The 25,351-nt window shown below is 46.3% G+C and overlaps 1 protein-coding gene and 1 long non-coding RNA gene across 51 annotated transcripts; both read left to right on the top strand.

Moving 5' to 3' along the window:
• Positions 1-52: 52 nt before the first annotated feature.
• LOC118391348 (A-kinase anchor protein 1, mitochondrial-like) lies at positions 53-24,700 on the top strand. Of its 50 annotated transcripts, none has more exons than XR_008122183.1 (15): positions 53-302; positions 14,573-15,289; positions 15,554-15,715; positions 15,754-16,086; positions 16,189-16,963; positions 17,342-17,523; positions 18,035-18,161; positions 18,439-18,563; positions 18,646-18,823; positions 20,157-20,304; positions 23,555-23,622; positions 23,769-23,833; positions 23,937-23,999; positions 24,119-24,240; positions 24,405-24,700. XR_008122183.1 is itself a non-coding variant. In XM_052511017.1 (15 exons), exons 2-15 carry the CDS (start codon positions 14,603-14,605, stop codon positions 24,179-24,181), a joined length of 2,751 nt encoding a protein of 916 aa, XP_052366977.1. In that variant the 5' UTR covers positions 53-302; positions 14,573-14,602; the 3' UTR covers positions 24,182-24,700. The 50 variants fall into 50 exon arrangements, 48 of the variants coding, with proteins under 48 accessions (XP_052366977.1, XP_052366955.1, XP_052366975.1 ...); XM_052511017.1 differs by having other exon boundaries at positions 15,581-15,664; positions 15,853-15,903; positions 15,952-16,086; positions 24,119-24,700; XM_052510995.1 differs by having other exon boundaries at positions 15,554-15,580; positions 15,635-15,688; positions 24,119-24,700.
• On the top strand, positions 18,838-19,439 carry LOC127925778 (uncharacterized). Its single transcript, XR_008122186.1, has 3 exons — positions 18,838-18,967; positions 19,015-19,206; positions 19,373-19,439. It is a non-coding gene; the product is annotated as an uncharacterized LOC127925778 (long non-coding RNA).
• Positions 24,701-25,351: the final 651 nt, after the last annotated feature.

Genomic DNA, 25,351 nt, shown 5'->3' with positions numbered 1-25,351 from the left:
AGTGTATCCATGGTCAGGGAGGGCTTTCATGAAGGAATCAATGGGATGCGCGTTCTTGTGAATGCAGGAATGCCCATATGCAGGAACTCCTCAATTTGCGGCCGCAATCACACACTATCTGCCTGCGCATGAAACCCTGCTGCCTCCCTGGGGAATAATATCGCGTGGTTTGATTGGTTGCTGGATTTGGAACAAAGCTGCCGAACTTCAGAGTGATTTAGGCTGCTTGCTGAAAGAAGCATGTGAGACCAGACATCTAAGAGGTAGAGCAACTTGCAGGTGTGCGGGATATTGAGAACGTGGTGAGTACATAGCATCTACCTTATATTTGTGTTGGCCTAGCTAGCTACTATCTTGCACCAGTGCCAAATGCATTGCAAGTCAATGGAGAGGAACCAGAGCAAACGTTTGATGCAAGCATATTTGATCAGAGGTAACGTAACTATTTCAATTAGCTAGCCTTATTTTTAGCGAAAGAGCTGACTAGGCCTATCTGTTTGTCAAACGTGGCGATGCCTTCAATTGTGCAGGCACCACTCACATTTACGTCCCTTGTCTGTCACGAATGATTAATACAATTATATTAGAAACGACTTCGGAACGCGGGTGTATGTGTGGCAATAGATGTTTACTCATGACCTAAGGCATATGCACCAGACATACGTTGATATATATTTGAACTCCATTACCAGTGTTGATATATATTTAAACTCCATTACCAGTGTTCCAAAAAGTCGAGTAAACAACACTTTACTGGCCCAGAAAATGTTGAATACATTGGTCATGCTGTCAAGCCAACATGACTTCTGCCGCGTTCAAAACAATTGGAAACTTGCAAATGGGAAATCTCATACGTCCGTGAGTTCAAGACAACTGGGAACTCAAAACGAGCTCTGACTGGGAAAATACGTTTTGAACGGTCATCATACTCGGAATTCCAAATCGGGTATTCGGGGCTCTTTCTAGTGCTCCGTCCTGAAGATCACTGACGTCTTGACTCAACCTTGTTTTTCCCGAGTTTAAAGTTGTCGTGAAAGCACCATAAATCCAGAAAATGCCAGACAGAAGTTAAGTCAATTTGCCTACAAGGACTGCCGCACCACCTTCCCGTTCAAGTGGGCACAGCACAACGGCGAGTCCAAGAATGTGATATGTACTGTATGTTGTAGCTAAGAAGGTAATACAGGTCACGGCCTATATGCCCCGTTTTATAGACTCTTTAATGATAAAAAATGCTGAGCGCTTTATGTCCCTACCAGCCTATTGTGTCGCACTCTCAAATGCTTCAATGTATTTCTTTGCAAGTTATAGCGTTGAACTAATATAGCCAAAATAAAACGTGTTCCATCCTCCTTAGGCTCCTGACCAATTGGGTCTTTATGCAGTTTAATGACATTTAGCCTATTTGAAAGGTTTGTCTTATGTTGCAGCCTTATTCTAAAATTGATGCAGCGAAACATTGATTTAATCAATCTACACACTACCCCATAATGTCAAAGCAAAAACATGTTGAAAATTGATTGCAATAGTATTTTTTTTTAACTACAAAAAGCATTCTGATTGTTCGCTATGAGACTTGAAATTGAGCGCAGGTGCATCCTATTTCCATTGATCTTCCTTGAGGTGTTTCTACAACTTGATTGGAGTCCACCTGTGGTAAATTGATTGGACATGATTTGGAAAGGGGAGCACCTGTCTATATAAGGACCCACAGTTGACAGTGCATGTCAGAGCAAACACAAAACCATGCGGTCAAAGGAATTGGCAGTAGAGGTCCGAGACAGGATTGTGTTGAGGCGCATATCTGGGGAAGGGTATCAAAAATTGCTGCAGCATTGAAGTTCCCCAAGAACAGTGGTCTCCATTGTTCTTAAATTGAAGAAGTTTGGAACACCCAAGACTGGCTTGGTGGCCAGCTCTAGGAAAACCTGCGTAATCTGGGGAGAGTAGTGAGGGGAGTAGTACCCAGCGCTGTACGAGATCTTCAGTGTTTTGGCAATTTCTCGCATGGAATAGCCTTCATTTGTCTGAACAAGAATAGACTGACGAGTTTCAGAAGAATAGGTCTTTGTTTCTGGCCATTTTGAGCCTGTAATCGAATCCACAAATGCTGACGTTCCAGCTACCCAACTAGTCTAAGGCCAGTTCTATTGCTGCTTTAATCAGGATCTGTTTTCAGCTGTGCTAACATACATTTGAAGTCAGAAGTTGACATACACTTAGGTTGGCGTCATTAAAACTAGTTTTTCAACCACTCCACAAATTTCTTGTTAACAAACTATGGTTTTGGCAAGTCTGTTAGGACATCTACTTTGTGCATGACAAGTCATTTTCCAACAAAACATTTTTAGACTGATTAATTCACTATCACAATTCCAGTGGGTCAGAAGTTTACATACACTAAGTTGACTGTGCCTTTTATACAGCTTGGAAAATTCCAGAAAATGATGTCATGGCTTCAGAAGCTTCTGATAGGCTAATTGACAAAATTTGAGTCAATTGGATGTGTACCTGTGGATGTAAACTCAGTGCCTATTTGCTTGACATCATGGGAAAATCAAAAGAAATCAGCCAAGACCTTAGAAAAATAATTGTAGACCTCCGCAAGTATGGTTAGTCCTTGGGAGCAATTTCCTAATTCCTGAAGGTACCACGTGTATCTGTACAACCAATAGTATGCAAGTATAAACGCCATGGGATCACACAGCTGTCATACTGCTCAGGAAGGTGATGCGTTCTGTCTCCTAGAGATGAATGTACTTTGGTGTGAAAAGTGCAAATCTATTCCAGAACAGATGTTGGAGGAAACTGGTGCAAAAGTATCTATATCCACAGTAAAACGAGTCCTATATCAAAAACCTGAAAGGCCGCTCAGCAAGGGAGAAGCCACTGCTCCAAACCCGCCATTAAAAGAAGCCAGACTACGGTTTGCAACTGCACATGGGAACAAAGATGGTACTTTTTGGAGAAATGTCTGATTGGGGGGGGGGGGAATGGAACGGCTTGGCCATAATGACCATTATGTTTGGAGGGAAAAGGGGGAGGCTTGCATCGCTGAACACAATCCCAACCGTGAAGAACGGGGGTACCCCCCGTTCTTCACAGTTGGGATTGTGTAGGAAAAGTATTTGGATATATTGACATCAGTCAGGAAGTTAAAGCTTGGTCGCAAATGGGTCTTCCAAATGGACAAATACACCAAGCATACTCCCAAATGTGTGGCAAAATGGCTCAAGAACAACCAAGTCACAGTATTGGAATGGCCATCACAAAGCCCTGACCTCAATCCTTTAGCAAATTTGTGGGCAGAACTGAAAAAGCGTGTGCGAGCAAGGAGGCCTACAAACCTAACTCAGTTACACCAGCTCTGTCAGGAGGGATGGGCCAAAATTCACCCAACTCATTATGGGAAGCTTGTGGAAGGCTACCCAAAACATTTGACCCAAGTTAAACAATTTAAAGGCAATGAGTGTATGGAAACTTCTGACCCACTGGGAACATGATGAAACAAATCAAATCTGAAATCATTCTTTCCTGTTTATTCTGACATTTCACATTCTTAAAATAGTGCTTAAAATAGAGTTTAAATGCATTTTGCAATGGTGTATGTACATTTCTGACTTCAACTGTAATTGGAAAAGGGTTTTCTAATGATCAATTTGCCTTTTTAAAATTATAAACTTGGATTAGCCAATACAACCTGCCATTGGAACACAGGAGTGATGGTTGCTGATAATGGGCCACTGTACGCCTATGTAGATTCCTTATTAAGTCTGCTGTTTCCAGCTACAGTAGCAATTTACGAAAATGTCTACACTGTATTTCTGATCAATGTGATATGCACATTTGTCCATTTAAAATCTTTTAAAAAATGAGGACTTTTTCTCAATGACCAAACTTTGAACGGTAGTGTATATCTTCTAAAAAGAAAGTTAACAACGTTGATCAAAACCATTCAGTATCTGGTGTGACCATTTTCCTCATGCAGCGTGACACATCTTCGCATATAGAGTTGATAAGGCTGTTTTGAGGCCTCTGGAATGTTGTGCCACTCCTCAATGGTTGTGAAGTTGCTGGATATTAGCGGGAACTGGAACATGCTGTTGGCCCAGAGCATGCCAAACATGCTCAATGGGTGACATGTCTGAGTATGCAGGCCATGGAAGAACTGGGACAGGTTTTTCAGTGTCCAGAAATTGTGTACAGATACATGGGGCCATGCATTATCATGCTGAAACATGAGTTGTTGGCTGTGGATAAATGGCACAACAATTGGTCTTAGGCTCTCTTCATTCAAATTGCCCTCGATAAAATATACCAGGATTCACCTGTGGAGAGCATACTTCTCCAGCGTGCCAGTGGCCATCGAAGTTGAGCATTTGCCCATTAATCTTGTGACGCCTACCTGCAGTCAGGTCAAGACCCTGGTGAGGATGACAACCACGCAGAAGCTTCCTTGATGGTTTGTGCAGACAGTCTTCAGTTGTGCAAACCCACAGTTTCATCGGCTGGTGTCAGATCTGGCAGTGTGGTCTGCGGTTGTGAGGCCGGTTGGACGTACTGCCAAATTCTCTAAAAGGATGGAGGTGGCTTATGGTAGGTAGACATTTAAATTCGGGTAACGTTCACACTCGACACTGTCATTTCCCATCTGGACAAAAGGAACACCTATGTGAGAATGCTGTTCTTTGACTACAACTCAGCTTTCAACACCGTAGTGCCCACAAAGCTCATCACTAAGCTAAGGACTCTGGGACTAAACACCTCCCTCTGCAACTGGATCTGAGACTTCCTGACGGGCCGCCCCCCAGGTGCTAAGGATAGGCAACATCCCATCTGGCACGCTGATCCTCAACACTGTGTCCCCTCAGGGGTGAGTGCTTAGTCCCCCTCCTGTATTTCCTGTTCACCCACGACTGCATGGCCAAGCATGACTTCAACACCAAGTTTGCTGAAAACACATTGGTGTGCCGGATCAGACCGTGATGAGGCAGCCTATAGGGAGGTCAGAGACTTGGCAGTGTAGTGCCAGGACAACAATCTGTCCCTCAATGTGATCAAGACAAAGGAGCTGATTGTGGACTGTAGGAAAAGGAGGGTTGAAGTAAAGCGGGTTGAGTTTCAAGTTCCTTGGTGTCCACATCACCAACAAACTATCATGGTCCAAACACACCAAGACAGTCGTGAAGAGGGCACGACAACACCTTCCCCTCAGGCTGAGGACCCATGCCAAATCTGTTCAAAGTTCTATAGCTGCACCATTGAGAGTGCGGTATCCGACCGTAAGGCACTTGAGGGTAGTGTACGGCTCAACCATCACTGGAGCCAAGCTTCCTGCCATCAAGGACCTAATATTAGGCTTTGGAAGGCCCCAAAAAATGTCACTTGTCAGACTGTTCTCTGCTACCACACGGCAAGCGATACCAGAGCGCCAAGTCGGTCAGTCTCCTTAACAGCTTCTACCCTCAAGCCAATAGACTGTTAATCAAATGGTCACCCAGACTAATTGTTTATTTACATTGGTGGACATTCCTGCAGTCAGCATGCGGGGTATAAGGTAGCCTATTGGTTAGAGCGTTGGGCCTGTAACAAAGATTGCTGGATCGACTCCCCGAGCTGACAAGTTAAATATCTGTTGTTCTGTCCCTGAGCAAGGCGGTTAACCCATTGTTCCCCGGGCACTGAAGACGTGGATGTTAAGGCAGCCCCCGCACCTCTCTGATACACTGGTTTGGTTAAATGCGGAATACCCATTTCTGTTGTACCCCTTTCCCAATTGCACACTCTGTCAACTTGAGACATCTGTGGCATTTTGTGACAACTGCACATTTGATTGGCCTTTTATTGCCCCCAGCACAAGGTTCAACTGTGACGCGTGAGAAAGAAAAGGAGAGCCTCGCACTAGGTGCTCCAACGCAATAATTTAATAACCAACGTTTTGACAAACGAGCTATCTTCATCAGGGTATAATGACGAACATTGTGGGTCACTCATTTATGTAGTTTGGAAGGACACACGGGTGTATGTAATCAAGGCCAGGTGTGGCTTGATGTCATTGGTTGATTTTACAGATAAATATTACATTTGAGCAAAATAAGCTTTTTGTGCAAATGGAACATTTCTGGGATCTTAATTCGGCTCATCAAACATGGGCCCAACACTTTTACATGTTGCATTTATATTTTTGTTCAGTGTAATTCCATCCTGTATTGTTCTTCCCTCTCTACATACTTGTATGCTCATTTGTGTTAGTCTCAATCAACAGTTGGTAAAAAGCTGAGGGATGGGGCTGGCAATGTCACCACTCTATGAATTTCATAGACAGCTATAGATGCAAGGACTGACCATTGCACCTCCTAAAACCCCATTTGAAGGAGATGACTCAAGGTTCCTTGCTGCAGACCTCCAATGGGTTTTGAAGGAGTTGAGCAGAGCTTAATTGGGACCAAGCTAATGTTTTTTTTTTAAGGTTGAAACGTGTGTTGAATGTTTATTTTTTTTGTGCACTTTCCACAGATGGCTCTCGCTTGCTGATAACATCAGACTCTGATTTGACTCTTACAATAAATTGAAATAATTTGAGATTCTGTAATTGATAGACGATGGTAGTTTCCAATCAGACAATTACTAAAGTTTTCCTCAGTGCAATCTTTGGCGAATGTTCTAAACGAACAGCCGTTTCCATCCTCATCACTGCTGAGTGGGTCATTGGCCAACACCTGCCCGCCAAGAGCCTGCAAAACTGTTGTGCAGGAAAGATCCTCGCCTTCCACCCACTCTTCCGAAGACTAATCTCTGGCAGTCAGGTCAATCACAACACAAATCTTCCACCACCTGAACAGCTTCTCCCCCCCCATGACGTGGCCCTCACCAATTGGCCACCTGGTCCACGATAATGCTCTCACTCATGGACTTCGTACCCTTCACTGTCATCCCAGAACTGCAGATTGCGTTTTGCACATTTCTTACATGCATGTACTCTGTGGATCTGGAAATTCTGCGTTCATTTGTTTTTTTTGTCTTGTTTATCGTCTGATGGTAGCGCCATTCGCGTCAAATTCCTGTACATGCAAATGTATTTGGCGAATAAAGCTGATTCTGGCATGTTACCCTGACTTCAGCTGGTTTGTCAGTTTACATTCTATTTGGGTCTGGTTATGTTTTTAATTTTTATTTAATCTTTATTTATCCAGGTAGGCTAGTTGAACAAGTTCTCATTTACAACTGTGACCTGGTCAAGATAAAGCAAAGCAGTGCGACAGAGTTACACAAGGAATAAACAAACATGCAGTCAATAATACAATAGAGAACGTTTAAATAGTGTGTGCAAATAAGGGAGGAAAGGCAACTGGTAGTGGATTCTCCCCTTTTTTCCAGAAATTCAAAATCTCCATGTGGTGTATGTGTCCTTACGCTTAATTCCCAAATTATTGGCTCCTGTCTGCATTTTTACTGGACTTGTTTTTATGGTATTTTCTAGAGCTGACTGTTAGCTAATTTACTAATCTGTACAAAAGAAAAGCAAATATTAGCAAGTATATTCAAGTCAAGGTAGTGGGTGTATATTTTAGAATTTATTATACAATTATTTTGGTTTTCAAGTTGCTTGGTTTCCCATGTCCGGTCAGTGCTTACTGCTCAAGCTGTCTAGCTAGCTAAAGTCTCTGCACTGAGTTTGGAACAGAAGGCTCGTAATAGCCCATCACAACACCTGATTTGTGTCCATCACAAGTGAAAGTGACCAATCTAAGGTTTCTAGAGATTCACCCACTTGTTAAGCCACCCAAGTTTGGACATTCATTCCAGGATTTTTATTTTTACTATTTTCTTTCAACTATGCTGTGATGTTTAACAGAATTTGAATCTACAAGTTGAAGATTAATAATACTCTATTAAAATGATTTATTAACTGACAAGCTGTCCAGATGTCCCAACAATGCTATTTCTAGGGTAGCCTTTTCTGCCATTCCTGAACCTAAGACCAGAAACATGCTACTGGGGATTTGTTAGTTATGGGACTGCAAGCATGGACCAATCTCCCAGGGTCCATGCTTGCTCAATTTACTATTTTGACCTAAAGCAAATGCTAGAGGTCCTTCAATCCTATTAGGAGAATTAGCTAGGCATTAAATATAAAATCAGGGTGTACAGTTGGAAAAATTGAAGCGCACCATAAATTCTAAGAAACATGCTAAATAATTTGCTATTCCACATTTTGATCTGTTTGGTTTAGCCTTACATGCTACAATTCTATATATAATTAAACATACTCTAGTTAGACTACAGTCTCACTACAGTCAGACCATGAACACAGCCTTTAGTCAAATCTATGATTTGGCGAATGTCTGCAGTTAGGAGTCTGGCTTTTGTGGGAGGGGATATTGGTGAGCATGGTAGGTAGGGCTATCACTACCCTTTCCTGCTGGGAGTGGAGGCCCTGTAAACAGAGACGGATATGGAGCATAGGTTAGGAAATCCTTTGAGGAATATGAAGACTGGACCATCACGTGAACCTGCTCGTTTGTCAAACTTTTAGGCTGATCCTCTTGTCCTGTCTCGAAGATCACCATTCATAAATTAACTGGGGTGGCAGGGTAGCCTAGTGGTTAGAGCGTTGGACTAGTAACCGGAAGGTTTCAAGTTCAAACTCCCGAGCTGACAAGGTACAATTGAGCAGCTGCTGAAAAATGAGCTCCTGTATATATTGAGATTTAAATGTTTTTTTAGAGTGAAGTACATCGAAAAAAATCAGGAGAAAACTGCAAGACTCAATAGAAGACAAAACAAGGAACAAACCAAAAAAGACAGGCTTTTGAAAAAGTAACTATTTTTCATAAAATTGTACAGTTATCTTAGCTAGCTGAATTGATAGCAGAATTGTTTACTTGTTGCTAAGCAGTTGCTAGGGACTCTCCTGGAAGAAGCTAGCTAGCTTACAAAGAACAACAAATATCTAGTTAACAGAAGAAAGGAAGACAAAATAAGGACAAAAGAAAAAGGAAAAGAAAGAGGACAACAGAGTGAAACAGTCAGCACTTCTATTGCAACTTCGTATTTCGTCGTCCTAACGTAGTCTACACTGCTATCTGCCCAGCAGCTAGCCAGCTAGCAAACGTCCACCGTCTACCGAATAGCAGCACTGTAGAAACTATTACACTCAACTGAACGACTTGATTAGTGTAGTGTTAGCTAGCTACATAGTTGTCTTTGCTGTCTTCGTATCCAAGATAATTGTGTAGTTTAGAGCGTGTAGTCTTAGAGTGATTATCTTAATTTACCGAGGTTAGCTAGCCAGCTATTTGTCGTCCTTAACATAGGAGACACGGCTAGCTAGCCAACAGCTAGCCAACGTCTACTGAATAGAACTTCCGCACTCAACAACCCGGTCGCATTCCGCTTCGCTCCACAGGTAGTATCACATTTTCATTTCATTTCATTACAGCACAACGGTTTGATTTGTTTGATCGTAGCTAGCTACATAGCTAGCTACATAGCCGTCTGTGTATCAAAGATAATTATGTAGTCTAGAGCGATTTTCTAGGTTAGTGAGCCAGCTATTGTCATTCTTTTAACGCAACGTAACGTAATCAACACTGCTAGCTAGCCAGCTAGCCCCCGAATAGCAGCACTGCAGAAACTATTAAACTCAACGGAACGACTTGATTAGTGTAGTGTCAACAACGCAGCCACTGCCAGCTAGCCTACTTCAGCAGTACTGTATCATTTTAATCAATAAGATTCTTGCTACGTAAGCTTAACTTTCTGAACATTCGAGACGTGTAGTCCACTTGTCATTCCAATCTCCTTGCATTAGCGTAGCCTCTTCTGTAGCCTGTCAACTATGTGTCTGTCTATCCCTGTTCTCTCCTCTCTGCACAGACCATACAAACGCTCCACACCGCGTGGCAGCGCCACCTAATCTGGTGGTCCCAGCACGCACGACCCACGTGGAGTTCCAGGTCTCCGGTAGCCTCTGGAACTGCCGATCTGCGGCCAACAAGGCAGAGTTCATCTCAGCCTATGCCTCCCTCCAGTCCCTCGACTTCTTGGCACTGACGGAAACATGGATCACCACAGATAACACTGCTACTCCTACTGCTCTCTCTTCGTCCGCCCACGTGTTCTCGCACACCCCGAGAGCTTCTGGTCAGCGGGGTGGTGGCACCGGGATCCTCATCTCTCCCAAGTGGTCATTCTCTCTTTCTCCCCTTACCCATCTGTCTATCGCCTCCTTTGAATTCCATGCTGTCACAGTTACCAGCCCTTTCAAGCTTAACATCCTTATCATTTATCGCCCTCCAGGTTCCCTCTGAGAGTTCATCAATGAGCTTGATGCCTTGATAAGCTCCTTTCCTGAGGACGGCTCACCTCTCACAGTTCTGGGCGACTTTAACCTCCCCACGTCTACCTTTGACTCATTCCTCTCTGCCTCCTTCTTTCCACTCCTCTCCTCTTTTGACCTCACCCTCTCACCTTCCCCCCCTACTCACAAGGCAGGCAATACGCTCGACCTCATCTTTACTAGATGCTGTTCTTCCACTAACCTCATTGCAACTCCTCCAAGTCTCCGACCACTACCTTGTATCCTTTTCCCTCTCGCTCTCATCCAACACTTCCCACACTGCCCCTACTTGGATGGTATCGCGCCGTCCCAACCTTCGCTCTCTCTCCCCCGCTACTCTCTCCTTCCATCCTATCATCTCTTCCCTCTGCTCAAACCTTCTCCAACCTATCTCCTGATTCTGCCTCCTCAACCCTCCTCTCCTCCCTTTCTGCATCCTTTGACTCTATGTCCCCTATCCTCCAGGCCGGCTCGGTCCTCCCCTCCCGCTCCGTGGCTCGACGACTCATTGCGAGCTCACAGAACAGGGCTCCGGGCAGCCGAGCGGAAATGGAGAAAACTCGCCTCCCTGCGGACCTGGCATCCTTTCACTCCCTCCTCTCTACATTTTCCTCCGCTGTCTCTGCTGCTAAAGCCACTTTCTACCACTCTAAATTCCAAGCATCTGCCTCTAACCCTAGGAAGCTCTTTGCCACCTTCTCCCCCTCCTGAATCCTCCTCCCCCCTCCTCCCTCTCTGCAGATGACTTCGTCAACCATTTTGAAAAGAAGGTCGACGACATCCGATCCTCGTTTGCTAAGTCAAACGACACCGCTGGTTCTGCTCACACTGCCCTACCCTGTGCTCTGACCTCTTTCTCCCCTCTCTCTCCAGATGGAATCTCGCGTCTTGTGACGGCCGGCCGCCCAACAACCTGCCCGCTTGACCCTATCCCCTCCTCTCTTCTCCAGACCATTTCCGGAGACCTTCTCCCTTACCTCACCTCGCTCATCAACTCATCCCTGACCGCTGGCTACGTCCCTTCCGTCTTCAAGAGAGCGAGAGTTGCACCCCTTCTGAAAAAACCTACACTCGATCCCTCCGATGTCAACAACTACAGACCAGTATCCCTTCTTTCTTTTCTCTCAAACTCTTGAACGTGCCGTCCTTGGCCAGCTCTCCCGCTATCTCTCTCAGAATGACCTTCTCGATCCAAATCAGTCAGGTTTCAAGACTAGTCATTCAACTGAGACTGCTCTTCTCTGTATCACGGAGGCGCTCCGCACTGCTAAAGCTAACTCTCTCTCCTCTGCTCTCATCCTTCTAGACCTATCGGCTGCCTTCGATACTGTGAACCATCAGATCCTCCTCTCCACCCTCTCCGAGTTGGGCATCTCCGGCGCGGCCCACGCTTGGATTGCGTCCTACCTGACAGGTCGCTCCTACCAGGTGGCGTGGCGAGAATCTGTCTTCTCACCACGCGCTCTCACCACTGGTGTCCCCCAGGGCTCTGTTCTAGGCCCTCTCCTATTCTCGCTATACACCAAGTCACTTGGCTCTGTCATAACCTCACATGGTCTCTCCTATCATTGCTATGCAGACGACACACAATTAATCTTCTCCTTTCCCCCTTCTGATGACTAGGTGGTGAATCGCATCTCTGCATGTCTGGCAGACATATCAGTGTGGATGACGGATCACCACCTCAAGCTGAACCTCGGCAAGACGGAGCTGCTCTTCCTCCCGGGGAAGGACTGCCCGTTCCATGATCTCGCCATCACGGTTGACAACTCCATTGTGTCCTCCTCCCAGAGCGCTAAGAACCTTGGCGTGATCCTGGACAACACCCTGTCGTTCTCAACTAACATCAAGGCGGTGGTCCGTTCCTGTAGGTTCATGCTCTACAACATCCGCAGAGTACGACCCTGCCTCACACAGGAAGCGGCGCAGGTCCTAATCCAGGCACTTGTCATCTCCCGTCTGGATTACTGCAACTCGCTGTTGGCTGGGCTCCCTGCCTGTGCCATTAAACCCCTACAACTCATCCAGAACGCCGCTGCCCGTCTGGTGTTCAACCTTCCCAAGTTCTCTCACGTCACCCCGCTCCTCTGCTCTCTCCACTGGCTTCCAGTTGAAGCTCGCATCCGCTACAAGACCATGGTGCTTGCCTACGGAGCTGTGAGGGGAACGGCACCTCGGTACCTCCAGGCTCTGATCAGGCCCTACACCCAAACAAGGGCACTGCATTCATCCACCTCTGGCCTGCTCGCCTCCCTACCACTGAGGAAGTACAGTTCCCGCTCAGCCCAGTCAAAACTGTTCGCTGCTCTGGCCCCCCAATGGTGGAACAAACTCCCTCACGACGCCAGGACAGCGGAGTCAATCACCACCTTCCGGAGACACCTGAAACCCCACCTCTTTAAGGAATACCTAGGATAGGATAAGTAATCCTTCTCACCCCCCCCCCCCCTTTAAAATATTTAGATGCACTATTGTAAAGTGATTATTCTACTGGATGTCATAAGGTGAATGCACCAATTTGTAAGTCGCTCTGGATAAGAGCGTCTGCTAAATGACTTAAATGTAAATGTTAAATGTACAAATCTGTCGTTCTGCCCCTGAACAGGCAGTTAACCCACTGTTCCTAGGCCATCATTGAAAATAAGAATTTGTTCTTAACTGACTTGCCTAGTTTAAAAAAAAGTTTTACCTTTATTAACTGCTGTAGCCTATAGCATAGGGCAGGGTGTTGCATTTTTTTCTGAACCATACATTTTGCATGTTTATAATGCTATGAAGTTATTCTTTCCTTCTGGAAACCAACTATTGTAAATATGTTAGCTTCCCTCCTTGGAGAAAGATAAGTGCTTCAGTATTTGTCATGTTGCGTAACTAACTTCTGTAGCCTGACTGGCATGCCTGGCGAGGGGAGTAGCCAGCTTGTCGGTATGCCAGAGCCTGAAGGTCGGAGGCTTTAGTGGAACTGCAATGTAGCCCATGACCTTGTTTCTTTACACAGACAGGATCTGTGAGGGAATGGCATGCCTTTCACTCACCACCTTTTTATAATGCTCTACAAAAAGGTTATGGGTGGACCTGCACATTGGCCAGACCCTGACCGGCTGTCCAAACTACAAACAATACTTCTACCTGGGTTGACTTCTATTCTGTGGAAAGTACACACTTTGTCAACCTACACAACAAATATAAACGGAACATTTAAACTGTTGGTCCCAGGTTTCATGAGCTGAAATAAGATTGCAGAAATGTTCCATACGCACAGAAAGCCTTTCCTAATTGTTTTGTACACATTTGTTTACATCCCTGTTAGTGAGCATTTATCTTTTGCCAAGATAATCCATACACCTGACACGTGTGGCATATCAATAAGATAATTAAACAAATGTGCACCTGTGTAATGATTTAAAAATCATTGCACAGGTGCACCTTGTGCTGGGGACAAGGCCACTCAAATGTGGAGTTGTCACAATGCCACATGTCTCAAGTGTTAAGGGAGTGTGCAATTGGCATGCTGTTTGGAGGAATGTCTACCAGAGCTGTTGCTGAGAATTGAATGTTTCTTTCTCTACCATAAGCTGCCTCATGTCGTTTTACAGAATTTGGCAGTACATCCAACTGCAGACAACGTGTATGACTTCATGTGGGTGAGCGGTTTGCTGAGCATAGTGCCCCAGATATCTGTCTACTGGATGCATATCTGTATTCCCAGTTGTGAAATCCATAGATTGGGGCCAAATTTAAAAAATAAACAAAAGTTAACTCAGTTGTGTCTTGGTAATTGCATGTTTTTTAATTCACTATATTACTGGTGATGATTAATACACAAGATATGTAGCCTTTTGGTTATATGACTGATGATAAAAGGGATAGTGGTCCCCAACATACAGTAGCTAATAACTACTGTTGTATTTTTGAAGTGGTGTGTCACCATTATCCTATCAGGGCCCTTTGCCCCAGACACTGCGTCCCTAAGTGAACTACTGCAGAGGGTACCATGTAGCACCTGACCTGGAGCTCTGTTGCTGTCACCATGGCCTGGCTGTTAATGGGATTGCTGCCCAGAGGTTTGGTGTGGTGGAGACCAACAGGTGTTTCTGGATATAGAAGGATGGTGTGTGTATGACCCCTTAACCCTCCCCTTAACTGGTGCTTTACCCGTTTCTATCCCAGTTAGAAGTACAGACAGGGTGTTGATTTGTCTCTATAGTATTAACTTGTCTCTCTTCTCAGGTGTTGCTGTTAGCAGTAGGAGGTTAGGTGATGGTGCAGAGGCTTCAATCTGTTCTGACCCTCTACCTGTCAGGAGTGTTGGCTTTCCTAGGCCTGTGGTGGTACATCTATCGGAAGAAAGAATACCATCTCACTGACAAGGATGACGCAAATGATGAGACGACCGCAGACCAGGAGCACCTGTCCTCCCCCAGAGACGTAGGTAACTGTGTTGTGGAGAACGGCCACTCGACTGGGATGCATCTGGACTGGCACGCAGTGAAGGAGCGGTCATTAGTGGAACAGGAGCTTGTTGCCTGCCAATCACAACCTGAGGTAAGGGTTGTGGCTGCAGACGGTCTCATTAGTGGCCTGGCTACTGCTGCCGTGAAGCCTGTTTACGAGAGCACTGAGTCTTCAGCTCAAGTGTTCCTAGAGACTGCAGCTGAGGGTGGACCTGAGCAGGATCTAGAATTACAATGGGAACACCAGCCATGTGTGCCATCAGCCATGCGTGCCACCAGCCATGAGTCAACTTGCTCCTTATCAATCTGTGACCTAGGCTCTGGTAAATCTAAGTCCGTCGGTGAAAGTGCAGGTTTAAATCAACCACTACAGTCTGCGACACTGGAGGACATTACAAACAGCACTTTGAAACTGGAGCCTGCAGAGGAGGTGGTGGTTAGACTGGAGCCTGCAGAGGCGGAGGAGGTGGTTAGACTGGAGCCTGCGGAGGAGGTGGTGGTGGTTAGGAGGAGGTGGCCTGCAGAGGAGGTGGTGGTGGTTAGACTGGAGCCTGCAGAGGTGGAGGTGGTTAGACTGGAGCCTGCAGAGCTGGTTAGACTGGAGCCTGCAGAGGAGGTGGAGGTGGTTAGACTGGAGCCTGCGGTGGAGGTGGTTAAACTGGAGCCTGCGGTGGAGGTGGTTAGACTGGAGCCTGTGGAGGAGGTGGTTAGACTGGAGCCTACGGTGGAGGTGGTTAGACTGGAGCCTGCGGTGGAGGTGGTTAGACTGGAGCCTGCGGTGGAGGTGGTTAGACTGGAGCCTGCGGTGGAGGTGGTTAGACTGGAGCCTACGGTGGAGGTGGTTAGACTGGAGCCTACGGTGGAGGTGGTTAGACTGGAGCCTGCGGTGGAGGTGGTTAGACTGGAGCCTACGGTGGAGGTGGTTAGACTGGAGCCTGCGGAGCCTGCAGCCTGGAGGTGGTTAGACTGGAGCCTGCGGAGGAGGTTAGACTGGAGCCTGCGGAGGAGGTTAGACTGGAGCCTGCGGAGGAGGTTAGACTGGAGCCTGCGGAGGAGGTTAGACTGGAGCCTGCGGAGGAGGTTAGACTGGAGCCTGCAGAGGAGGTGGTTAGACTGGAGCCTGCGGAGGAGGTGGTTAGACTGGAGCCTGCGGAGGAGGTGGTTAGACTGGAGCCTGCGGAGGAGGTGGTTAGACTGGAGCCTGCGGAGGAGGTGGTTAGACTGGAGCCTGCGGAGGAGGTGGTTAGACTGGAGCCTACGGTGGAGGTGGTTAGACTGGAGCCTGCGGAGGTGGTTAGACTGGAGCCTGCGGAGGAGGTTAGACTGGAGCCTGCGGAGGAGGTTAGACTGGAGCCGGCGGAGGAGGAGGTGGTTAGACTGGAGCCTGCAGAGGAGGTTAGACTGGAGCCTGCAGAGGAGGTTAGACTGGAGCCTGCAGAGGAGGAGGAGGAGGTTAGACTGGAGCCTGCAGAGGAGGAGGAGGAGGTTAGACTGGAGCCAGAGGGAGACATCCTGTCGTCTGTGGAAGAACCAACCTGTGAGTCAAGTCTACAGGCTGACACCTGTCTGGCTTCCCCCAGCCACCTTATAACCAGTCGGGTGTCTGCCTCAAAGCAGCCATTGGGAATTTTGAGGTCACCTCAGAAGAAAGAGTCTGAGGAATGTAAATTCAGCAGGAGCAACACCGCAGAAATTAACCAGCTCGTGTCAGGTCTCATCACTAATGTGGTCTCCGCAGCAGTGAGTCAATTCCTGAAGGAAAAGACCCAGCTAGGACATGGTGTTAGTCCTCTCCATAGCGGGGATCCCTGCAAAGCCCCAGACCATATCTCAATGGATAACAGTGAGCATGAGATGCCACCTCTATTCCAAGAGGATCTGTGTTCAACAACCGGCAGAGAGAACATCAGTTCATCTCCTATAGTTCATGAGGACGTGAAACACGACCACAGCAGTAGAGCTGAGATTGAGACGGAGAAGATTGAGCTAGCAGAAAAAGATTCTGCAGTAGGTGATTCTGGATCCAGCTCTGGTCAGACCGAAAAGGTCTCCAGTGGCAAGGAGTTGAGCACCAGTATGAGCCCACAACCACCCAGAGGACCTGCTGAAGGACTGGGGGCCACCAGCATGTTCCTCACTAACGGTTGGTGGATGGCGACTGTTCCAGGTGAGCTGCCTGATTAGCAGACTTTCAACTTCTCACAACATATCAGCATCCTTTCTGTCCAAGCTGACCTGTCGCTTTATCTCTTAGTGTTGCAGTGTATCTGTATCTAGCACACCCATGGCCTGTTCTGTTTACAGGTGCCATATGAGTTCAGGGCATATTTTTCTGCACTGAAGAAATATATTTATTTTCCTTTTATGCACAGTATTCAAGAAGGAAAACTACTTTCATGACAGAATGTATTCTCTTCTCTGTTACTGTTATGTTGTATGTGGGTCTTTTATACGGTCTGTGTTTGCGTGGTTGTATTGTGTTTGCATGGTTGTATTGTGTACACAACACAAGTGACTGTTTTTAGTGACTGATCCTTGCCCCCAGGCTCTGGTGTGAACAACATGGACTGTGTAGATGGTTACTGTCAACATGAAGCCAGGGACAACAAGCATAGCAGTCCCAGTCTACCAAGTCAGCTACTGAACACCAATCAGGCAATTGAAAAATACAACCAAAGTCACAACCGCAGCCAGTCACCGACTGTTTGGGAGATAGAGGTGCCAAAGGTGAGTTTACCTCCCTGTCTAACCCTGTCATTCCTCTACCACCTTAATCATAATGCATTTCCTCTGGCTACTGATTTCTAGTGCAGGTGACATGAGGGCTTGTAGATATAGCCTTGGGTTGTTACAATAGTGTGCTGCAGTCAGTCGTCTCAATTTAAGTGAGCCTGAGTCCTGGTGCTCCGGTGACAGTGACCTGGGTACAGCTGTCTGGTTCATAGGGCTATGGCATGGTGGGTTGGGCTGTAGTAAAGGGACAGTGTGTGAGGAGTCCTGCTCCCCTGCCTGTTGTCTTAATCTCCTCAGGTACTCAATCAAGAGGACATTCCACAGAGCCAGGCACAATGTACGCACACAGATCTCTTTCCAATTACTCTTAAAAGTGCTTGGTGTTATCAGGGCAAGAGTGACCTGGACAGCATGTGTGCACGCTCTGAGAAAGACTCACATCTTCTAGTAGAATGTAATAGCTTATGAATGATACTATGTATTCTCTGGTTTCACTGTCCAACAGCATTTTGTTGGTAGATTGATTGGGAAGAAGGGGAGACATGTGAACTACCTGAAGGAGATGTCTGGAGCTAAGGTCTTCATCACCGCCCTACCTTACACCCAGGAGTTCCAGATCTGCCACATAGAGGGTGAGTGACCCAGGAGCTGCCTCTCCATAACAGGACATTTACATTTACATTACATTTAAGTCATTTAGCAGACGCTCTTATCCAGAGCGACTTACAAATTGGTGCATACACCTTATGACATCCAGTGGAACAGCCACTTACAATAGTGCATCTAAATCTTTTTAGGGGGGTGAGAAGGATTACTTACCCTATCCTAGGATTTGGATTTGGTAACCTAGGCATTGGGAGCTGTAGTGTCACTAGTGGCTCGCTCAGTTTGTCCCTCTGTTTCCTTCAGGGTCAGAGGAACAGGTGGATTGTGCTCTGGAGCTGATAAGGAAAAAGTTCAAAGATCTAGATGTGACCAACTGTTACGTCCAACCTCCAGTGACCAGCCTTCCCTCTCTCTCCATCACATCCTGGGTAAGTTTTTTTCTTCTGCTTGGCTGAAGTAGTGTGGGATTGTAGGTGGTGCTTTGACTAAAATACTATTTCTTTCCCTTAGCTGCTGCTTCCCCATAGGGTTACAGTCGAGGTAACGGTGATCCAGGTCGCATCTGGGAACTGTGTGTTCCTCCAGCAGCACAAACACCCCACCTTCCATGCTCTCTGCAGTCTGGACCAAAATATGAGCCTTTGCTACTCTCACCCAGGGTGCCCTCTCCTGCCGGCCCCTGTGGAAGGTAGGCATGCACAGCCAGGGTGCCCTCCCCTGCAGGCCCCAGTGGAAGGTAGGCATGCACAGCCAGGGTGCCCTCCCCTGCCGGCCCCAGTGGAAGGTAGGCATGCACAGCCATGGTGCCCCCCCCTGCAGGCCCCAGTGGAAGGTAGGCATGCACAGCCAGGGTGCCCCCCCTGCAGGCCCCAGTGGAAGGTATGCATGCACAGCCAGGGTGCCCTCCCCTGCCGGCCCCAGTGGAAGGTAGGCATGCACAGCCACGGTGCCCTCCCCTGCAGGCCCCAGTGGAAGGTAGGCATGCACAGCCAGGGTGCCCTCCCCTGCAGGCCCCAGTGGAAGGTAGGCATGCACAGCCAGGGTGCCCTCCCCTGCAGGCCCCAGTGGAAGGTAGGCATGCACAGCCAGGGTGCCCTCCACTGCCGGCCCCAGTGGAAGGTAGGCATGCACAGCCAGGGTGCCCTCCCTGCCGGCCCCAGTGGAAGGTAGGCATGGCCCCAGTGGAAGGTAGGCATGCACAGCCAGGGTGCCCCCCCCCTGCAGGCCCCAGTGGAAGGTAGGCATGCACAGCCAGGGTGCCCTCCCCTGCAGGCCCCAGTGGAAGGTAGGCATGCACAGCCAGGGTGCCGGCCCCTGTGGAAGGTAGGCATGCACAGCCAGGGTGCCCTCCCCTGCAGGCCCCTGTGGAAGGTAGGCATGCACAGCCTGGGTGCCTGCCCCTGTGGAAGGTTGGTCATGCACAGCCAGGGTGCCGGCCCCTGTGGAAGGTAGGCATGCACAGCCAGGGTGCCCTCCCCTGCAGGCCCCTGTGGAAGGTAGGCATGCACAGCCAGGGTGCCCTCCCCTGCAGGCCCCAGTGGAAGGTAGGCATGCACAGCCAGGGTGCCGGCCCCTGTGGAAGGTAGGCATGCACAGCCAGGGTGCCCTCCCCTGCAGGCCCCAGTGGAAGGTATGCATGCACAGCCAGGGTGCCCTCCCCTGCCGGCCCCAGTGGAAGGTAGGCATGCACAGCCAGGGTGCCCTCCCCTGCCGGCCCCAGTGGAAGGTAGGCATGCACAGCCAGGGTGCCCTCCCCTGCCGGCCCCAGTGGAAGGTAGGCATGCACAGCCAGGGTGCCCTCCCCTGCCGGCCCCAGTGGAAGGTAGGCATGCACAGCCAGGGTGCCCTCCCCTGCCGGCCCCAGTGGAAGGTAGGCATGCATAGCCAGGGCCTTGGCACTCCTTACCCTCAAGGATGTCTGATTTTAAAGTATTTTTCCATGGTGTCGTAGTTTTCAAATGTCCTACTTAAAAAAATATATATAAAAAATGAACAATAATCTTCGCATATCTCACACATAGTTGGAGTGATCTGTGCTGCCCAGATGCCTGAGGGAGCCTGGTGGAGAGCGCAGGTGATGGGTCACCATGAAGAAACCATGGTGGAACTCCGCTATGTGGACTATGGAGGCTATGATATAGTGAAGACGGACACCCTCCGCCAGATCAGGTGACAAACTTACTGTGGGGATTCAGAATATAACTGGAATGGGGTTGACATTGTAATTACCGATGTTAAATAAATGTAGATTAAAAATATATACAGTACCAGTCAAAAGTTTGGACAGCTACTCATTCAAGGGTTCTTTATTTTGACTATTTCCTACATTGTAGAATAATAGTGAAGACATAAACTATGAAATAACACATATGGAGTCATGTAGTAACCAAAAAAGTGTTATACACATCTAAATATATTTGAGATTGTTCAAAGTAGCCACCCTTTGCCTTGACAGATTTGCACACTCTTGGCATTCTCTCAACCAGCTTAATGAGGAATGCTTTTCCAACAGGCTCGAAGGAGTTCCCACGTATGCTGAGCTCTTGTTGGCTGCTTTTCCTTCACTCTGCGGTCCAAACCATCTCAATTGTGGAGGCCAGGTCATCTGATGCAGCACGCCATCATTCTACTGCTTGGTCAAATAGCCATTACACAGCCTGGAGAAGTGTTTTGGGGCATTGTTCTGTTAAAAACAATTGATAATCCCACTAAGCGCAAACAAGATGAGATGGTGTATCGTTGCAGAATGCTGTGGTAGCCATCCTGGTTAAGTGTGCCTTGAATTCTAAATAAATCACTGACAGTGTCACCAGCAAACCATCACACCACCTCCATGCTTCACGGTTGGAACCACACATGCAGAGATCATCAGTTAACCTACTCTGCGTCTCACAAAGACCCGGCGGTTGAAACCAAAACTCTTACATTTGGACTCTTCATTATTGGTGTCCTTCAGTAGTGGTTTCTTTGTAGCATTTGACCATGAAGGACTGAAGACCATGAAGACAGTTGATGTTGAGAATTGTCTGTTACTTGAACTCTGAAGCATTTATTTGTGCTGCAATCTGAAGTGCTGTTAACGCTAATGAACTTATCCTCTGCCGCAGAGGTAACTCTGGGTCTTCCTTTCCTGTGGCAGTCCTCATGATCGGCAGTTTCATCATAGCGCTTGATGGTTTTTGCGACTGCACTTGAAGAACCTTTATAAAGTTCTTGACATTTTCTGGATTGACTGACCTTCATGTCTTAAAGTAATGATGGACTGTTTCTCTTTGCTTATTTGACGTCTTCACTCTTATTCTACAATGTAGAAAATAGTAAAAACAAAGAAACCCTTGAATGAGTAGGTGTGGCTTAACTTTTGGCTGGTACTTTGGCTGGTAAGTTGGAAGTTTACATACACTTAGGTTGGAGTCATTAACTTGCTTTTCAACCACTCTGTCTTGTCCTAACGGACTTGCCAAAACTATAGTTTGTTATCATCTACTTTGTGCATGACACATGTTCCAACAATTGTTTAGACTATTTCACTTATAATTCACTATCATAAATCCAGTGGGTCAGACGTTTACATGCACTAACTTGACTGTGCCTTCATACAGCTTGGAAAATTCCAGAAAATTATGTCATGGCTTTAGAAGCTTCTGATAGGCTAATTGACATCATTTGAGTCAATTGGATGTGTACCTGTGGATGCATTTCAAGGCCTCACCTTCAAACACAGTGCTTCTTCGCTTGACATCATGGGAAAATCAAAAGAAATCAGCCAAGACCTCAGAAAATAAATTGTAGACCTCCACAAGTCTGGTTCATCCTTGGGAGCAATATTCTAATGCCTGAAGGTAGCACGTTCATCTGTACAAACAATAGTACGCAAGTATAAACACCATGGGATCACACAGCCGTCATACCGCGCAGGAAGGAGACACGCTGTGTCTCGTAGAGATGAACGTACTTTGATGCGAAAAGTACAAATCAATCCCAGAACAGCAGCAAAGGACCTTGTGAAGATGCTGGAGGAAACCGGTACGAAAGTATCTATATCCACAATTAAAAAGAGTCTTATCGACACAACCTGAAAGGTCGCTCAGCAAGGAAGAAGCCACTGCTACAAAACCGCCATAAAAAAGCCAGACTATGGTTTGCAACTGCACATGGGGACAATGATCGTACTTTTTGGAGAACTGTCCTCTTGTCTGATGAAACAAAAATAGAACGGTTTGACCATAATGACCATTATGTTTGGAGGAAAAAGGGAGAGGCTTGCAAGCTGAAGAATTACCATCCCAACCGTGAGGTATGGGGGTGGCAGCATCATGTTGTGGGGGTGCTTTGCTGCAGGAGGGACTGGTGCACTTCACAAAATAGATGGTTTCATGAGGGAGGAAAATTGTGGATGTATTGAAGCAACATCTCAAGACATCAGTCAGGAAGTTAAAGCTTGTTCACAAATGGGTCTTCCAAATGGACAATGCCATTTGCCACTTCCAAAGTTGTGGCATAATGGCTAAAGGACAACAAAGTCAAGGTATTGGAGTGGCCATCACAAAGCCCTGACCTCAATCCCATAAATTTGGGGGCAGAACTGAAAATGCATGTGCAAGCAAGGAGGCCTACAAACCTGACTGTTACACCAGCTCTGTCAGGAGGAATGGGCCAAAATTCACCCAACTTATTTTGGGAAGCTTGTGGAAGGCTACCTGAAACGTTTGGCCCAATTTAAAGGTAACGCTACCAAATACTAATTGAGTGTATATAAACTTCTGACCCACTGGGAATGTGGTGAATGAAATAAAAGCTGAAATAAATCTCTGATATTTCACATTCTTAAAATAGTGGTGATCCTAAGACACAGGGAATGTTTACCAGGATTAAATATCAGGAAATGTGAAACTGAGTTTAAATGTATTTGGCAAAGGTGTATGTAAACTTCCGACCTCAACTGTGTGTGCATGTTACACACAGAAATTTCCACCAAGGAGGAATTGGATGTAATTTTGCTTCCCTTCTCATCAGATGCCTGGTTGTGTAGTCTGCTTAAAAACAGTGCAAATAAATTGAGTATCAAGGATGTGGACAAATAAATTGACACTAACAGAAGATATTGTTAATCAAGATGAACAGAGAGCTGTGCAAGGAGTCACCCCACCAAGTGAACGTTATCATTACCCATAGCATAATTATTGCACTCGCTTCCATGTGGCGTCAATAAATCGGCAGTGGATTCTCAAAAAATAAGGAAAAAAAAATATATATATATGTGTATGTATGTGTGACCAGTTAGATTTATTTCTATTTAATATCGCTGGTAAATCTCACATTTTGTCCCGCAAAATGAAAATCAGGTCAGACATTTGCCGAGCACATTTTATTCCTAGTGGCAACAGTGGGATTGATGTTGACGATGCTCCTCCCACAGATCTGACTTCGTTGCGTTGCCGTTCCAAGGGTCTGAGGTGATCCTGGAAAATATTGCACCCATTCCAGGTATGTTTCGGCTGTATTTCTTCCTCTACTTTAGGACAACATGATATCAAAATGAATGAAAATGATGATGAAAACATTCTGCATTCTAAACATGAATGAAAGTTCATGCTCATATCTGTGTTCTCTTCCTTTTCTACTTGGAGAAGATTTTTCAGCTGCAGCCAAATCTGCTCTGGAGGAGATGACACGAGGATTGGCACTACTTGCACAGGTAGAGAAGAGAAGTGCATGGATACGTCTCCTGCTGATGTACAGTCTGCAGAATGACATGAGGTAGTCCCTGTTCTTACCCTGTATATCTGTATTTTCCTCAGGTCACAAACTGTCACACCAGTGGCATTCCTTTGGTACAGATATGGAGAACAGAAGGAGAAGAGGTTCGCAATATTTAGTTTATTTTGGAACATGTTTAAAGTACTGAAGCTTTTCTCCTAATGCTTTTAAAAAAGTGTTCTAATGGGTTCATGTTGCTAATGTTTTTCTCTTGCTGTTCCAGTTGGTGTCTGTGAACCGTGCTATGGTGGATAATGGACTGTGCAGCTGGGTAGACAGCCCCTGACCGTGAAGCGCAATCCTGGCTGTTCAGATAGTTTTAATACCTCCTTCCTCCCTTGTGAGGTAAGCACAGATCTATAAGTGATTGGATAGGTGTAAGTTTACCACCCTTTTTCTGTCACCAATCCAGATCTGTGATTACCTCACAGTAGCTAGGAAGGAACAATGGATTTCTGAAGTATTCAAACAGGACCCTTGCCTTGTCTTTCACCTTTTTACCCCCTCAGTCCCACCTCTGGACTACTGCCTTGATGGCATAACAATGTTGTCCTGCAGCACAACGTCTTCCTGCTCAACTCAACCATTATACCTGTTTCTTTACAACCATGTACACACAATCAAAGTAATTTATTTTGGGAAGTTTTATTTACTTCCACCCGGTCCTATAAATGTTTGTATTGGACACATAATGTAATCATAATTAACAATCTCACTTAACCCCCCCCACACACACACTGAATACTGTTTTGTTTTTAATGTATACATTTCTATTAAGAAACTAAATAAAGATCAACTGTCCTTACGGACGTCTCCTCTTTGGTCGTAACCACAGATGTACAGTATAGCTACCGTCTGAAAATGTATTGACTTCAATCAGGAAGTATTAAATTAAGGAATATTGTGTACATTTTGTTGGCTGATACACACATTTAGGGTCCTTTTGTGTATTGACCTAAAGGTCCAATCTCTAAATATATGGCTCTGCAGAAAACATTTTTGCTTAGTCAGCCAGTGCCTGATCCTCTCACTGAGTGTTTGTTTCTTCTTTTGAAGGGAGAGCTTGAGTATTTTAATTTCTCTGATTTGTAAGTAGTTTGATGTAGAAGATGTTTTACAAAAAATGGTCATGGTGGAATGAGTATCAAGATTACGTAGTGAATCCAGTAGATGGCACCGAATGCTTAGTTTTTGCAATTCCTGTTAGTCAAGCACTAGGCAGGGGGAGTTTAATGAATACAGAGAACCTGCTCTCTTGATGAGCACTCAAATGTTTCAATCAATTCACAGATGAATCTGTAATGAATGAGCTTGTATGCATTTTGGTTTGACTGCTAAATGTTATATAAACTCTCTGTAATTAAAGTTCAAACATTGTTTACTTGAGGCAACTTGGGCTGTTTACGCAGATCAATTCTATTTTTCTTTCACTAATTGGTCTTTTGACCAATCAGAT

The sequence above is a fragment of the Oncorhynchus keta genome, unplaced genomic scaffold (genome assembly GCF_023373465.1).
Source record: "Oncorhynchus keta strain PuntledgeMale-10-30-2019 unplaced genomic scaffold, Oket_V2 Un_contig_6244_pilon_pilon, whole genome shotgun sequence".
In the NCBI taxonomy this organism is placed as follows: Eukaryota; Metazoa; Chordata; class Actinopteri; order Salmoniformes; family Salmonidae; genus Oncorhynchus; species Oncorhynchus keta.
This window is presented reverse-complemented; position numbering and strand designations above follow the sequence as displayed.